This window comes from Sylvia atricapilla, chromosome 16 (assembly GCF_009819655.1).
Source record: "Sylvia atricapilla isolate bSylAtr1 chromosome 16, bSylAtr1.pri, whole genome shotgun sequence".
NCBI lineage: Eukaryota > Metazoa > Chordata > Aves > Passeriformes > Sylviidae > Sylvia > Sylvia atricapilla.
In genome coordinates this window covers 496392-511727 of record NC_089155.1, presented here as the reverse complement: position 1 = coordinate 511727, position 15336 = coordinate 496392, and the positions used below count along the sequence as shown (strand labels likewise).

The 15336-nt window shown below is 51.6% G+C and overlaps 2 protein-coding genes across 8 annotated transcripts in view; both read right to left on the bottom strand.

Moving 5' to 3' along the window:
• Nucleotides 1-3142: 3142 nt before the first annotated feature.
• On the bottom strand, nucleotides 3143-9822 carry AAR2 (AAR2 splicing factor). The gene is made up of 3 exons (XM_066330474.1): nucleotides 9070-9822; nucleotides 6760-6989; nucleotides 3143-4249 (listed from the first exon to the last, which is right to left on the bottom strand). The coding sequence occupies exons 1-3, from the start codon at nucleotides 9815-9817 to the stop codon at nucleotides 4082-4084; spliced, it is 1146 nt and encodes a 381-aa protein (XP_066186571.1). The 5' UTR covers nucleotides 9818-9822; the 3' UTR covers nucleotides 3143-4081.
• A 1711-nt stretch (nucleotides 9823-11533) lies between these two features.
• EPB41L1 (erythrocyte membrane protein band 4.1 like 1) overlaps nucleotides 11534-15336 on the bottom strand; it is a 54672-nt gene continuing 50869 nt past the window's right edge. For all 7 annotated transcript variants that reach the window (XM_066330487.1, XM_066330489.1, XM_066330490.1 and 4 more), the window contains 2 exons: nucleotides 15006-15122; nucleotides 11534-13976 (listed from right to left, as the gene is read on the bottom strand). In XM_066330487.1, coding sequence (XP_066186584.1) covers nucleotides 13968-13976; nucleotides 15006-15122 — 126 coding nt within the window. In that variant the 3' untranslated portion in view covers nucleotides 11534-13967. The remainder of the gene's footprint in view (nucleotides 13977-15005; nucleotides 15123-15336) is intronic.

The following is a 15336-nucleotide window of genomic DNA, read 5'->3' as shown; positions in this document are numbered from 1 at the left end:
GAATTCAGGACTGTAGTTAAACTAGATATTGCTGAGGTAAGATAGATAAACTTCCCTTTGTTAACAGAAGACGAATTTAAGGAACTGATAAATCAGGAGGCCTGTCAACTTATGTTTGTGTTTTCTGACTAATCAATAGATTCCAAGAACACAGTGTGACCATAAATCAGACAGTCTTGAGAAAACAGGTTCCAGGTGTCACCAACACTAAAAGGTTAAAAAGTCAAAGTGAGGAAGACTCATCTTACTTCATCATTTTGAGACCCCACCCCATAAGAAGGACCACCGACCCATTTCAAAGAACAAACTACACATGCTTAATTGCTTTTTGGCTAATTACCATACGAAGTGGGGAATAGGATGGACCAGAGTTATGAATATGCATTTGTGGTTTGGGTATTCAACACTTTTGTACATAAAAAGACCCTGTGATCATCTGTAAATTGCGGTGTGTATTTGGGAGCTATCCCGCACGCTGCCCGGCGTCGTAATAAACATCCACTTTCTAACTTCAAACTGTTAGAGAGTCTTTGTCCGTCATAGTTGGATATCAGTATTAGACCAATATCCATAATTTTAATAAATCATCAGGACATTCCTGCTGCAGCTCCTCCCTCAGGAGCCCACTGAGCCCGCAGGAGCGGGACCAGCCACCCAAAGCAGCGGCTCCATGGATTTTTCCTGCTATTGATTAACCCAGATGGGTTTTTTTTTGCCTCGAAGCTCTGCGGCTCATTAGCGCTGTCCTAATGAGGCCCCTGCTCGGTCAATGCCTCTCCAGGCACGGCCCATGCTCCCCGCAGCACCCCCCAGCCCTGCTCCAGCTCCACCGTGCCTTGTGGCACATCTCTCCGTGGCACAGCTCCCAGAGCCCAGCGCAGGACACGAGGCACATGTTTCTGGAAGAGCTGCAGTAGCTGAGCACAGCAGGAAGAATGGCCAAAGAGAGCACATCCCTTGTCCAGGACCAGGGCTGCCCAGCACCTCACTGTGACTCTGTTTCACAATTACCAGCAGTACCAGGAGTAAATAGTTTCCTGTCTCAGGGTGCTGCAGTCCATCTTTTTCCATATTCCAGGAGCTCGGTGCTAGCCAGTCCATCTGCAGCAGTTCGGGCAGGCCACGTCCAGCTGCCAAAGCAATAGCAGATATAAACAGTGCTCCAAACAAAGGTGGTGTGTGTCTAAGAGATCCTGGAAAACCTCTCCCACCTGAGAGCTGTTGGAGGCACAAATGGATTTCTATTGTTTTATTTCTGGAGAAAAATAAGGGTACAATAATAACAAACACCAGAAAAAACAAAACCAAAAAAAGACTAGAACTGAACCACAGTGGACAGACACAGGCAGGGTTGCCACAGCAAAACATTGAGCAAAGAACAGAAATTCAACTTACCATTAAGGAGGGCAAGAGAAAGCCCCAAAGAAGAGTTGCTAGTTAAAAAAAAAAAAAATAGCCCTGAGATGATTTCAGATTTAAAACCACAGCACTGCCGAGCTTTCTACACTTTCCTAGCTGCCTCCCTTTCACCTTCAGTTTGCTTTTAGAGAAGAACCTCCTGGGTGACATCTGACACCTCAGTGCTGCTGGAGGGCTGCAGGCATTGCTGCCACAGAGCTGCACAAACCCAATCTGAGCAGCAGAACTACACCATGAGTGATTCCCAGTCCCACCATGGAATCATGGGCACAAATCCACACCAAAAAAGACAGAAATGGTCTGGCTGCTGCCTTGGCAGTGGGCAGGAGGTGGTGGAAGTAACAGGGAAGTAACCATTGGAGCAAGATGCGTCAGTTCTCTTCCCAACAAAAAGAGGAGATGTGCCACACTGTGAGAGGAGGGCAGCTTCCTACAGCCCCAGGCAGCATATTCCTCATGTCTGCATTTGCAGGGTGGATGAAGCAAGAAGCAGCAATCCCTGGTGTGGTGAAGGACAACCCAGAGACCCCACAGCAGGAAACTGTGCCTGAGAATTCTGCTTTGTCCAACATCACTGAGCCTGTGGGAGCAGGGAGAAGGAATGCAAGAGCAGTTTGGAGGTTGGATAGCCTCGCTCTGGGCTTTGCACAGTGACTGCAGGGTCAGTGCAGCCATGGAGGTACCCAACTCACACCATTGCTGATTCCCACAGGATCGAGCCTCACCCGGGCTAAGCAGGGCTTTGCTGCAGCCCAGCCTGTACGGAAGCACGGCTCTGAGGCAGGAATGGTGCCAGCCCACCCCTCTGGCACAGCCCTGGCAGCTCTCCCCAGGAGCAGGAGTTGGACTGAGCTCGTGCCTCAGTGCTCCTGACCCAAATCCAGCACGGGACCAGAGCTGCAAACATCCCAAATTCCACTTCATTGGCTTGCAGCAGTGTGTATTTACCAAAGTCTCTCTTTTGCTTTTGAATAACAACACTCACCTCAGCTGGACCAAGGTGCAGTGTTATCATCACCTAAGGCTTTAAGACGGCAAGAAAATATTCCTTTATTCTGTGTTGTCTCTTATACACACCCTCCTTCCTGCTGACTCCTACTCTTCTCCCCAAAAATTCATATCCCCCCTTGTAAACATCCAACAAGCTGCTTCCTATGTGCCCACTTCCCTTTTCCCTCCCAGTGTGCAGTGGGATCATGTGAAGCAGTTGGATTCTGAGCATCTCCACCTGCATTTAGCTGAAGCTTTGCTGTTTCTGTTTCCTACCCCACAGAAGGTCAGTGACCCCACGGCCTGGCTGCTCCCCACCTGTTCTATGGTCTAGTAAAAGATAATGATAAATAAAAGGAGATGTAAGGGAGCTTATAAAGGAGGACAGGGACATTTTATAAAGTCAGACAGTGACATGAACAAGGGGAATGGCTTCCCACTACCAGAGGGGAGGGAGAGATGGGATATTGGGAAGGAATTGTTCTCTGGGACGGTGGGCAGGCCGTGGCACAGGATGCTCAGAGAAGCTGTGGCTGCCCCTGGATCCCTGGCAGTGCCAAGGCCAGGCTGGACAGGGCTTGGAGCAGCCTGGATAGTGGAAGGTGTCCCTGTCCTGGCAGGGGTGACACTGGCTGCTCTGTAGGGTCCCTTCCAACCCAAATCATTCTGGGCTTCTGTGATTAGTTGTCTGTACTACAACCTTGCAAAAAGAAAAGACCCATCACAATGGAAATACAATTATATTCTCTTTTCTCAATTGCTAGAGTGCAGTTCATCATGAGAACCTGACTGTTACAAACTATTAATTTTCAGCCACTGTGTTTGAGCAAAAAACATAGGATTGCCAATTACAGCAAAACAGAGGATCCAGTTCATGTGGAAATCTGATCCTTTATCTCATGCTGGCTCTGTTCTTGGTCACCTGGATGACTATAGTCCAGTAACTATTTCCTATCACCAAAGTGTTCACTTTCTTTTATACCAGGCAAAACAGTGTCAGCAGTAAATACAAAAGGGTTTAACAGAATGGGAGGAACAGGAATGAGACACCGAGGTATTGGGTTGGAATTCTACTGTGGCTTTGAGCCACCCTCCCAAGAGAGAAATCACAGTGAGCACCATGAGCACTCGACACAGCAGTTCACACAGTGGTCACACCACTGCAACAGGAGCCCAGGAAGAGCCAAACTGCAGCTCACAGCCTGGGTTTGGGCTGCCAAAACCACTCTGTGGGATTACAGCCCTTAACCACAGGTGCCCTCCGAGCAGGGCAACAGCTCCAGGAGGAGAGGAGAGCAGGGATGCAGAGGACAGCTGAGTGCAGGATGATTGTGGCAGTATTAAGATTTAGGGCTGAACTCCATGATATCAAAAGGTCTTTTGCAACTTTAATGATTCTATGACTTTGTATGCGTTTTGTGTTCTAGGAGGACATGCTGCAGAAGGGCTGGGAAAACCTCAAGGTGTCCAAATCAGCCACGTGGCAACACTCAAACTCCTCTAGCACCTCTGGTTTCCTCACAAAGCTCAGCATCTTCCTGGGTTTCTCACAGCTGCTTCTCCAGCAGAAAGAGGATCAGCTTCAGAAACAGCCTTTAAGAAGCTGGCAAGGTTGCAGAAGAGAAGGAAGAGGTCATTTTAGAAGCTGTTAGCTCCTAACGGGGCCTTTGGCTCAGTCCACCTGCACACCCTCAGGCAGCTCCACCACCACAGGGGCACAGTCATCAGGCTCTGCCTCAAAGTCCCATTTGAATTTCTTGGTCAGGTGAGCCTTGAACTTTTCAGCCTTTTTCCTTAGAGTCTCATCCACAGCAGAGCTGCACGTGCAGGAGAACAGCACCTGAAACAAAGAGCAGAGATCAGGGAGAGTTCAGCCATGGCACCAGCTGGGCATCTCCTCCCTGCTGAGACACCAGAGAGCACCAGGAGAGAACCAGGTTAGGATCTACCACCCTGGGACTACTCCAGCTCTGGGGGACAAAACCAAAGCCCACTGCTTTCACCTCACAGCCCAAGCCCATCCTGGCCTCACACCACTGAGTCAGCATCAGAATTATCTGCACTCAGGTAAAGAACTTTGTTTAAAGCAGGAGTATGTTTGTAACTGAATTTGCACTGTGGAATTCTGAAATATGTCGAAGTGTGAGCTAAGGAAAACATCTTGACAGAAGGAATTAAAACAAATTCAAATACTAGTAGCAAATTTTCAGCAAGTGTCCAAAAGGCCAGTAGATAATTGCACCCTCATTTCCATGGGCAGAGGTCTCCCAAAGTATTTTTGTCATATGGTATTACCAAGACTTTACGATACTGAGGAAACAATGGAAATACTCTGAATGTCAGAGAGGAATGGGAGCTCTGAAAAAAGCCTGGTTATCCCCACCTTGTGGACAGGGTGCTGAAATCTGGAGGAACCTCTGCCTTCCATCCCCAAACACAAACCTATTAACATGTCACAAATTCACAGCCTCTGCTGGCACCTGAGAGGGAAATCATCTGTGTGTGATTAACAGGGCACTAAGCCCCAGAGCCCAGCCTGGATCAGCCTGGTTCTGCTCCTCCTGAACTTGTGATCCAGAACTAATTTCCATAAAAAGAAATCTCCTCTGGGGAAAATGCAGCCTCTTATTTGGGGGAGACCTACTGAAAGCTGGATAAAACACTGACAATGAGCAGCAAAGTTCACTGCTTTGTGGATGAACATTTGCCTTTTCCTTGCTCATTCTACTGGAAAACTGCCTCTAAGAGAACTCTTACACAGAAATGCTGCTGGTAGGGAAAAAATTATTAGAAGATTGTACTTCCCACTTCTTCTCAATGAACTACACATTAAATTAGTTATTTCACCAAGGTGGTTTCTTTTGTTTTGGTTTGGTTTTGGTTTTTTTTGTTTTATTTCTTTAAGCACTGGTAGGGCTGCACAGTCATGGTGGCTGTGCTGTGCTCCTCTTGCCTTGGGTTAAAGCCCCAAAATGAAGTTGCTGTTTCCAGAGCTGAGCAGGACTGCAAAGCCATGCCCTCCCCCACAGCTCTGAGCCCCTGCCACAGCCAGAGGGCAGAGAATTCGGATGTCTGTGTGTACAGTGAGGGGTAAGGCAAAGCCCAGAGCTTCCCTGGCACCACTTTGGGGAAATCCTGTGGGAGCAGAGAAATGGAGAACTCTGAGTGAGGAAGGGCTCAGTTTGCAAGGCTTTTCTTTGTCACTGGGAATGTGGTGACTCCTGCCAGGGCTTACGGGTGACCCTGACACCAGTACAGCTCCTGCTGAGGGAGTAAAACACAGACTGATGGAGCCCAGGTGTGGACAAGACTCAGGCAGCCAGAACCAGCAATAAGGCTTTCCCAAATTCCAAAATTCCCCTCAAGAGGAGAAAATGGCTGGCTGCTATATTCTGGACACTGCTGAGAAGTGACAGCACTGCTCTGAGCATGCTGCAAACACAGCTGGGCTGTCCAGTCCTGCAGTGGGATGGAAAAAAAGTCTACCAACAGAAATAAAATATAAACTACCACCCTCTCAAGACTTGTAAGAATCACAATTGAAAAATGTGAAAGACACTTGATTAAAGCAATGCTTCCCAAAACATTTTACCCAGCAATTAAACCCGAACACCTCTGCCCCCCCCAAAACTACAGCAAGAACTTGGGGTTAACAAGGAGAGGAATGGAGCTGCTCCCTGGGAAAAGAGAGGGCACCTGTAGCACAACTGCCCACAGCTTTCTGCAGGGCTGGCTCCCATTGCTCAGCTCTATCAGTGTATCTGTTTTGGGCTTTTATTTTAAACTAAGCCAGTTTGCTGCACTGCCAGCACAGTCACCATCAGTGGAGTAACTGGTTTCATTGGAGCTGAGCCACAGATCTGCCCTCACCTGTCTCAACAGAAGCAGTATCTTTTGCATTTTAGAATAACCATAAATTCCCTCTGGATAAGAACTTTACTATAGGAAATCCTCAGGTGAGCTAAGGAATGGAAAAGCTTCTTAAACACTATCACTGCCCTTAGCTCAATGATGTTTTGCTGCAGCTTCCCTGCACACTGAGCCAGCCATTCTAAAAATCATCACCATCAGTCCTTCATGCCAAAGTTTTTTGTGTTGTTTTTTCTCTTTAAGAAAGAACAGCATTTTGGAAAAATTAAACAGATATTGTGCTGTACTAGCCAGCCTCTGTTGTAGCTGTTGAGCTGAAATTTCTTGCTGAGTAACAGAGGGAAAAAGTAAATTCCTGTGTGCTTAGACAAGCTCCCATCTCCCATGCAGCTTAATTCCTTTGGCAGCTTCTCCCCAGATCTGCTGCCCTGTCTGCCCTCCCTCCCACTCCCATTTCCTAGGGAACAGCCACAAACACACCTGTAAGGTGCTGGTTAAAAAGTTGTCCTGGGAGACAATGTCCACAAAAAAATCTGCTGGGATTTCGTTGAGCTGGTGATACAGCACAGAAATGAGGCTGATGTAAAGGTCTTGGTACTTCCCCATGGCCTCCTCTGAGCGGCACAGGAGGTTCAGGAGCCTTTTCCAGTGCTCAAAGGCATCATACACGTTCCCAATCAGGAAGCAGATGAAGGCAAACTGCAACTCAGCTGTGTGGGTTCAGAGAAGGGTAGCAAAACAAAACACGTAAGACTAAACAGATATCCTGGGAATGTGTCCTCCCCAAAGCTCTGTAAATGATTTCTAAACCCTGGTTTGGCTTTTGCAAAGTGCATTTCCACCTCAAACACTGATGCTGTGCTGCTCTTCTGCTGGAGCAAAGCAAAGCAGAATGAGGCAGGTCACCTATAACTGTGATTATCAGCACTGGAGAGGAACTTTACAGACAGCCAACAACACCAAACAACAGACCCACACATCAAGCCAGACCACGCTGTTACTCTGGAAGTTCCACCTACCTGTGCTGAGTGTCCATGGCCATGTGGGACTGCAAACCTCTGTCCTGGCATCCTGGGAGAGGTCAGCAGCACACCAATGAGTGTGTTTGCCTTGTTGAATTAAGAGCCAGGGTTCATCCCACTGGATGCTTACCATCAACTGCTTTGCCACCGTTCCCTAAGGTAATTTGTTCTCTCTACATCCTACAGCTGTCTTTGGTAATTTTGAAAAAGTATAAATTGTATAACGTTAATGTACAAAAAATGGAAGAATTAACAAACAAAGTCTTATTCCAAACTTGGGCTCCAGCTGGGAAGCTGGTAGAGCTTCTCCCTCCATCCTGCAACAAAACCAAACCGTGCTCCAGGATCTCCACAGACTCAGCATTTATTTGTATCATAGTTGCAAAACAGGCCAGGGAGTGGTTGAGCTCTGGGAGGTCTGGTGTCCACACAGCAGGGCTGGCACCGTCCAGACACTGCCACTGTCACCAGCAGCACATGGAGCACACAGGGAGCTGGGCCAGGGAGGGGCTGGCTCTGGAACACAGGAGGCTGAAAATTTCAGGCTTTCTGTTCTAAAGGGCACTGACCCTCATGAAGGTAGGACATTTGGCTTAAGGCCGTGGAACAGATTTCCAAAGTTGATAGCACTGGGGTTGTGGGTGTGTAGTTTAAATAGTATTGTGTGATCTCACAGCGTGAAAAACTTCAAATATTTGGGATTTTAGTATACAGTAATATATGGGGCAAGATAGAGGACTTTGGGCGTTGTCTAAGTCCTTCTTCTTTACCACCCTCTTCCTTCTTTTTCATGGGTTTGGGTGGTTTTCTGTAATTGGGTAAAAAGGTCTGCATTGCAGGCCTTGCGTGGCCATTATTGGGACAGAAACATAAAAAATATAGGTGTCACCTCGTTATTGGGTAATTAGCACTTAAATAACCTTGGAAAGAGTTAGAGGCACTTCATTTTACCTTTGTTTTCTAACTTGCTAGTAAGAGCTCACGGTTCATGAGACTGTAATATTAGAAATAATAAATGCCGAGTCTGAACACAAAACTCTGACTCCCGTGTGTTACTCATCCTGACCTTGGCGGAGAAGAAGCCAGAACTATCACAGCTGGTCACTGCACCAGGAACCACCAGCTGGGAGCCCCACAGCCCTTGCCCAACCAAACAGGAGCAAGGGACTGGGGGTGCCCGTGCCCCCTTGGTGTTCCCAGGACTCTATACGGTATGTCCTCAAGAGGTTCACTGAACAGCTAAAGTGCCAGACACCAAGGCACCTGTGAACGCTGCTTTTGACCTCATCTGGGCTGCAGCACCATGTCCTCACACCAGAGAGTGATGGAACAGAATTTACAAAACATCCTGAGCTGGGAGGGACCCACAGGATCACCCACCCTGGGCACCCCTGGCAGCGCTGTCCAAAGGCTCCTGGAGCTCTGGCAGCCTCGTGCCCATTCCCTGGGGAGCCCGGGCACTGCCAGCACCCTCTGGGGGAAGAACCTTTCCCTAATACCCAGCCTAAATTTCCCTTGACAGCTCCAGCCGCTCCCTCAGGTGCTCTCTCTGGTCACGCAGAACAGAGATCGCAGCTGCCCCTCGGGAGGAGCTGCAGCCCCCTCGGAGCTCTGGCCTCAGTCTCCTCCAGGCCATGGGAACATCCCCTACGGCTGCTAAAAACTCCAGAGACTTCCGTGCCGCGCTGCAGAGACCCCTGGGCGCGCAGGGAACGGGCACGGCTCCCACCCCGGCACACAAGTGCCGCCGGCCCGGGGCGGTGCTCACCGAGCAGGCCCAGCGGCCGGCCGGGATAGCGCTGCTCCATCACCAGCTGCAGGGCGTAGCTCAGGTCCATGCTGTGCCGGGTGATCTCCTCGGGGCTGGCCCCGTCGGGGAAGGCCTGCCGGGGCAGCTCGGAGAAGCGGATCTGTGTGCCGGCCCGCGGCCGCACGCGGGGCAGCCGGGCCAGGCCCTCGGCGTAGCTGCGGCACTCGGCGCCCAGCGGCGGCCGGCGCTGCCCGGCGCGGTCCCGCGTGTGCCGCCCCGCCGCCTCGGGCAGCACCTCGGCGAAGGCGCAGATCTGGCCGCTCTCGGGCTGCAGCTCCTCGGCCGCCGCCTCGGTGATGAAGTTGCTCAGCGACACCCACTTCTTCAGCGTCTCGTAGGGGTAGGGCCCCAGGAAGGGGTCCAGCTCCCGCAGGCCGTCCCGCAGCGCCTCGCCCTGCTCGGGGGGCTCGGGCCGCACGGCCTCGCCCGCGGGGTCCCAGCGCAGCACCCGCACCTCGCGGCGCCGCAGGCTGAGGAAGCGGCCGGAGCGCGGCCCCGCGTCCCGCCCGCCGGCGCCGGCCGCGCTGCAGTGCACGAAGTGCAGCCCCGGCGGCACCATCTTCACGCCGCGGAACCGCGGCCCCACGGCCCACGCGCTGTAGTCGATGCCGAACTCGGTGCCCTCGGGCACGTCCAGCACCACCACGGCCGCGCCCTCGAAGAAGAGCTGCCGGGCCAGCTCGGGCTCGGAGCGCAGGGCCGCCATGGCCGGGCGGCAGCGGATATCCGGGCCGCGGGCGGGAGGAGGCGCCGCGCTGCCCGGCCCCGCCCGAGAGCGGGGAGTGCCGGGCCGGGGGCTGAGGGCGGGCGCTGCCCTCCGGCCGCCCGGGCTTGGGGCCTGCTTCGGGCCCTGGCTCCTCCACCGCCCCCAGCATGGCGCTGCCCCCCGTGGGCTCTCCGTGGCTGTCGGCTGCTCCCCGCTGACCCCCTGTCCCCGGAGCCAGTCCCCCCAGCTGGCTGCCGTTCCCCTGGGGCCCCCGTGCTCCCGGCCCCGCTGCGGGCCAGACGGACAAAAGCCGTGCCTGGGACTGATGGACCGAGAGGCCCCTCGGCACAGACACGTGGGGACCCTCACTGAGACACACAGACCTCTAAGCACCAAAGGCACCGTGCCAGCATCACGTTCTGCCTCCCAGGACGACACAGATTCCGAGTCCCCAGAGAGGGGCAGTTCCCACCGCCTCCCTCCATCCTGAGCGTTCTCACAACCGCCTCCGCTGTTCCACGGTGTGTCCGAGCCTCGGCACCGGCCACGTGAGGCCGCTCCCGGCTCCGCCAGCTGCAATTCCCGGCCTGGCAACATCTTCATCTGCCCTTGGTGGAGTGAGGTCCTACCTGCAGAACTGTGTCCAACTCTGAGGTCTGCGGCACTCGACGGACGTGGAGGTGTTGGAACGGCTCCAGAGGTGGCTGTGGAGATGCTCCCAGGCCTGGAGCCGCTCTGCTCTGGAGCCAGGCTGGGAGAGCTGGGGGTGCTCACCTGGGAAGAGAAGGCTCCAGGGAGAGCTCAGAGCCCTTCCAGTGCCTAAAGGAGCGCCAGGAGAGCTGGAGAGGGACTTGGGACAAGGGAATGGCTTCCCACTGCCAGAGGGCAGGGTTAGATGGGATATTGGGAGGGAATTCTTTCCTGTGAGGGTGAGGAGTCGCTGGCACAGGTCAACCAGAGAAGCTGTGGCTGCTCCTGGATCCCTGAAAGTGTCCAAGGTCAGCCTGGATGGGGCTTGGAGCAGCCTAGTCAAAGGTGTCCCTGGCAGGGGATGGAACAGAATGAGCTTTATATTCTCTTCCAGGCCAAACCATTCTGGAATTCCATTTCTACAATCTTCTCTTTAGACAAATCCTGGTATTTCCATGTGCAGTGCCCCCTGTTGCAAGGTTCCCCCTTCACTTCTCCATCCTCTCAGTAGGAAAGAGTAGGCTGAGGCCCCAGGCTGATTTAGCATCAAACACATTTATTTCACTTTTATTGAATACAAGAACAGTGAGCACACACGCATACACCACCAAGCACTGAAAAGGAGTATGACCAAAGGGGGAGAGGGAGAACAAGGGAAGAGAAAAGGAGAGTTAGTGAAGGAACAACAGAGTGTTGCAGTTGGTTGGTAAGGTGCTTCTCAAATAAAAATAAATATTATTATTATTATTATTATTATTATTATTATTGTTACTGTTATTATTACTCATGCAATCGCAGGCCAGGTTCAGAATGAATTTGTGGGATTGGGTAAAAACAGGCACTCATGTCTCCCCACCCCTTTCCACAGAAAAGGCCCCTGGAAGAAAAGAAGCAGTGGCCAGCTATCTGACACAGAGCGCGGTGATGGGCAGGCTGGGGCTGAGCAGCAGAAAGCCACACCTCGCCAAGAGAACAAGCAGTGAGCTTTTCTTCTTTCCTTTTTTTTTTTTTTTTTTTTTTTTCCTCCTCTTTTTTTTAAAGAAAAAGCAAGTTTTTGACACTGCCACCCATGAACACACTGCGGGAACCAGGGGCTGCTCACTGCAAACAGAACTCATGGCAGCCCAAGCACACAGGGAGCCTAACTCTGTAAGGCTGCTCAATCCCACAGGAACCTTTGCTTCCCAGACTGCACAATGCCAAAAGCAGCTCTGGAGGGTCACAGCGGCCTTGGGTGGGCTGTGGAGGTGCCCAAGCCAGGTGAGCTCCCCCGACCCTGAACTGTGCCATGTGCTGGTGAATGCCAGCATGGCAGGCAGACCCTGGCCCTCCACCACCCCTGGCAGTGCCACTGCTGGGCATGGCTGGCTCGGGGGCATTGGAAAAGCAAACAAGAGAAAAGGAGCCTCTTTGCAACTGCCTTAACTGCTGCTGTGTTGGGGCTGTGCTCTCTGAAGGCATGTGGCCGGAGGCTGGGGATGGGCACTGGCACTGGCAGCAGCCCTTGTGCTCTTGGCTTCCATGCCTGTAGGAGAAACCTCTCTGCCAGGAGAACAGACTCACTGATGAGCAATTGGTGAGCAGCTGCCAGGGAGCAGCTCCCTCCTGGGACAGTGAAGGTGGGAGCAAGGTCTGCCCATAGCATCCTCATGGTTCAGGTGCTCCTGCTTGGGCATCCTGTGAGTCCCAGCAGGGCCTGGCAGAAAGCACCTGGTCCTGGGCACAGTCTGTGTGAAGGATGGGAGACTGAAGGCAAAATGGTGCAGAATCACGGGCCCTTCTGTTTCTGCAGGAGCTAGAGACAATTCCGAGAAGGAAACCCATTTCTTTCCTTTCCTTTCTGGTTTTTGGTTCCGAGCCTACCTGAACTGCCTGGTTCACAGTGTACGGGGCCCTGGGCTTGGCCCACGATCCCCTTCCAAAGGCAGCCCTGGAGGGAGCCTGTGGCTGAAAGCTGAGCTGGGAGAAGCTCCAGTGACGCTTCCTGGGCTCTCTCATCCAGCCTGGGATGCTGGGGACACTCTGCAGGGATGGACACAGCATGGTCCCTCCACTGCCCATCTCTAGGCAGGTCAGGGGAGCACTGCCAGCGCTGTCCCCAGCCCTTTGCCATCACATCCCGGGTAGCGGGAGAGGCAGGGCACAAATAGCCCCTCTGCCTTTGACCCTACTACAAAACTCAAGTACCTCCATTACTGGGATCCAGAAACAAAGCAAACCCACCTCCCCCACCAGCACGGCTCTGCAGGCTGCAGGGGACCCCGAGCCCTGCGGCTCCCACCTCGCTCCCAGCGGATCCCACGGTGCAGGGGGGCTGGGAGCCCATCCTGCTGTTGGAGCTGGAGCCTTCTGTGCCCCTCCAGGTGACCACTGCCCCTCCAAACCTCACCACCACACACTGCAGATCAGCCAGCAGGACATTCCTGTCCCTCACCCTCTCCCCTTCCCCCCAGCCAGCAGCGGCCAAAACCTTTCCCATTTCCTTCTTGCAGGACTCAGAGTCCCAAGTGTGATCTAAGAGTCTCCAAGTACACCAACCACAGTCAGTCCAAGAGTTAATAATTTAAAAATGTTGGCATCATCTGTACCAGCACTGTTGAATTATTTCAGCATTGTTCCCTCCCTCCCCCTCCGTTATATAGAATAATATACAGAACTGAAATGCACATCCATATGAAACCCCACAGGCTGCTCGTTAGAGATGAGAAACCATGTACATATCATTTGCTTTGTTTGAAATTAAACCCATTCCTAAATACCTTCAGAGAACAAGAGGTTGGACAAGTGCACAGAGAAGATAAGGAAGGGAAGGGGAAGAGTTAACAGAACCCCCAGAAAATGCAAAAAACCAGCATGGAATGAGGAGAAGGGTGAAACGACACTTGTGAATTGGAAAATAACTCTAAGGTCATAACTTGAATGTTTTTCTCTCTTCTTTCCAGAGGTGGGGAATGGTTTTGCTTCTGCTTGTGGTTTTTTACTTCAGTTTGGTTACTTGCTTTGTTGCAAAGCAGTTTTCCTTTCCATTCAGTGTGCAACAAATGAACTCATGATTGTGTGTCCTTTCATGTAACATGCAAGATGGTGGCTTATTGTATTGTTACTGAGATTATTGTTATTATTATGACTTTTTAAATCTGATTTGATCACCAATCCAGGAAATTCTTCAATTTATCTGCAGAGGGTTGGCTTTGTTTATTGGTGGTGTTGTTTACTATTCATTTCCAGCATATAGCAGCAGTGCAAGGATGCATTTTGTTTCCTGTTTATATATATATATATATATGTATGTATGTATATATATATATAATATATTTGCTATTCCTTTTTTAAAAATTTTTGTCTCTCGCCATGAACATTGCAGCTAGGATGTCTATGTCTTGCTGACAAATCCAGCATGAAGGCTCCTCCTCCTGTTCTCCAGGTTGGAATAAGATGTTGACTTCCAGGAACATGTTGGTCAAGATTCCTGTGCAAGGCAGATGGAAAGGACCAAGTCATGGAGTGCCAATCATGGAGGCTCCTCTTTGGACTGGAGCACTGGATAGAAACTTTGCAAACACTTGGGGCCACAGTCTGCATTTAATTAGCAGGAGCTCTGGTAATTAGCAGGAATTCAGGGACTGGGCTGGTGTTGCTGCTCCCTCACTTTAAGCCCTTCAGCTAAAAGTGGGGGGATCCTATGGGATGCAGGTATGTCTAGACTTGTCTTCACTGTGGAACAGGACAAGGCAGCTCCACAAGCCTCTCCTGACCTTCCCAGCTGCATTGCCAGTCACTTTTCCAGGCTTAAAAGCTGCCAATCAAAACCTTCAAATGATAAAGAAATGGAAAATCCCAGTTCTGAGGAACCTCTCCAAACACACCAGCAGTCTGGCTGCTGCCAGAGCCCCCAAAACTGTTCCCTCTCCTCTCCACCTCTGCCACCAGTGCTCCCACACAGGAGTCTGGTGCCAACCCAGAGGAGCTGCAGCTCCTGGCTGACAGGGGGGAATGGGGTCTGGAGAAGTGTCTGGGACTGTGATAGCTTTGGGGTGTCTGCAGGGAGGTGCAAACCTTGTGTACTGCTGCCTACACTTGTGTGTGTATAAAAACTCAACCTGGAGATCCGAGTGTGACTGAAAAACTGTATGGTTTTTGTAAAGAAATTATAATTTTTGCTAATATTGGTCTGATACTTTGGCTTTGCAGAGCCTGTAGCTGAGTGCCTCAGCCTACCCATAAACCTGAGGTCCCTTCATTCCCTCCCCATCCCAGGGGGATGAACAGGTCCTTTCCTTTTCACATCAAATGCCTCTGAGCCCTGTGCTGAGCAGGACAGAAGGGTGACATCACAGCATTGCTTTTGGTGGCATGGTAGTGGCTTCCTAACCACAACCAGGTGGCGTGCCCACAGCCACCATGCCAACACCTGTGGCTGGTGGGGACCAGAGACCGTGACCTATTATATCCCCATTACCCAGCAGGAGTAATCACACCTGGCAGCTTCTCCACCTACCTGAGGTTTCTTGTCCCTTTCCTCTGGAGAGGGCTCTGTTTCTCTGTACACCACAGCTTTGGTTACCAGCATGTCGGGGTGCTGGAGTTTTGCCTCTTTGATTGCTAAAGCCAGTGCCTGGAAAGCAGAAGGATGAGAGAGCGCATTTATCCTCCCTGTCCTGCAATCAGGTACCCTGACTGCAGTCAGAAAGCAGCTGAGTAGGATTCCAGGGAGCAGAGTGGGATTCCAGGAGGATAGGAATGCAGGGGTTCAGAGCTCAACCCACAGCAGCCTGGCAGAAGAGGCTGGAGCCCAGCATGATTGGGAATTCATCTATGATCGGGAGCCC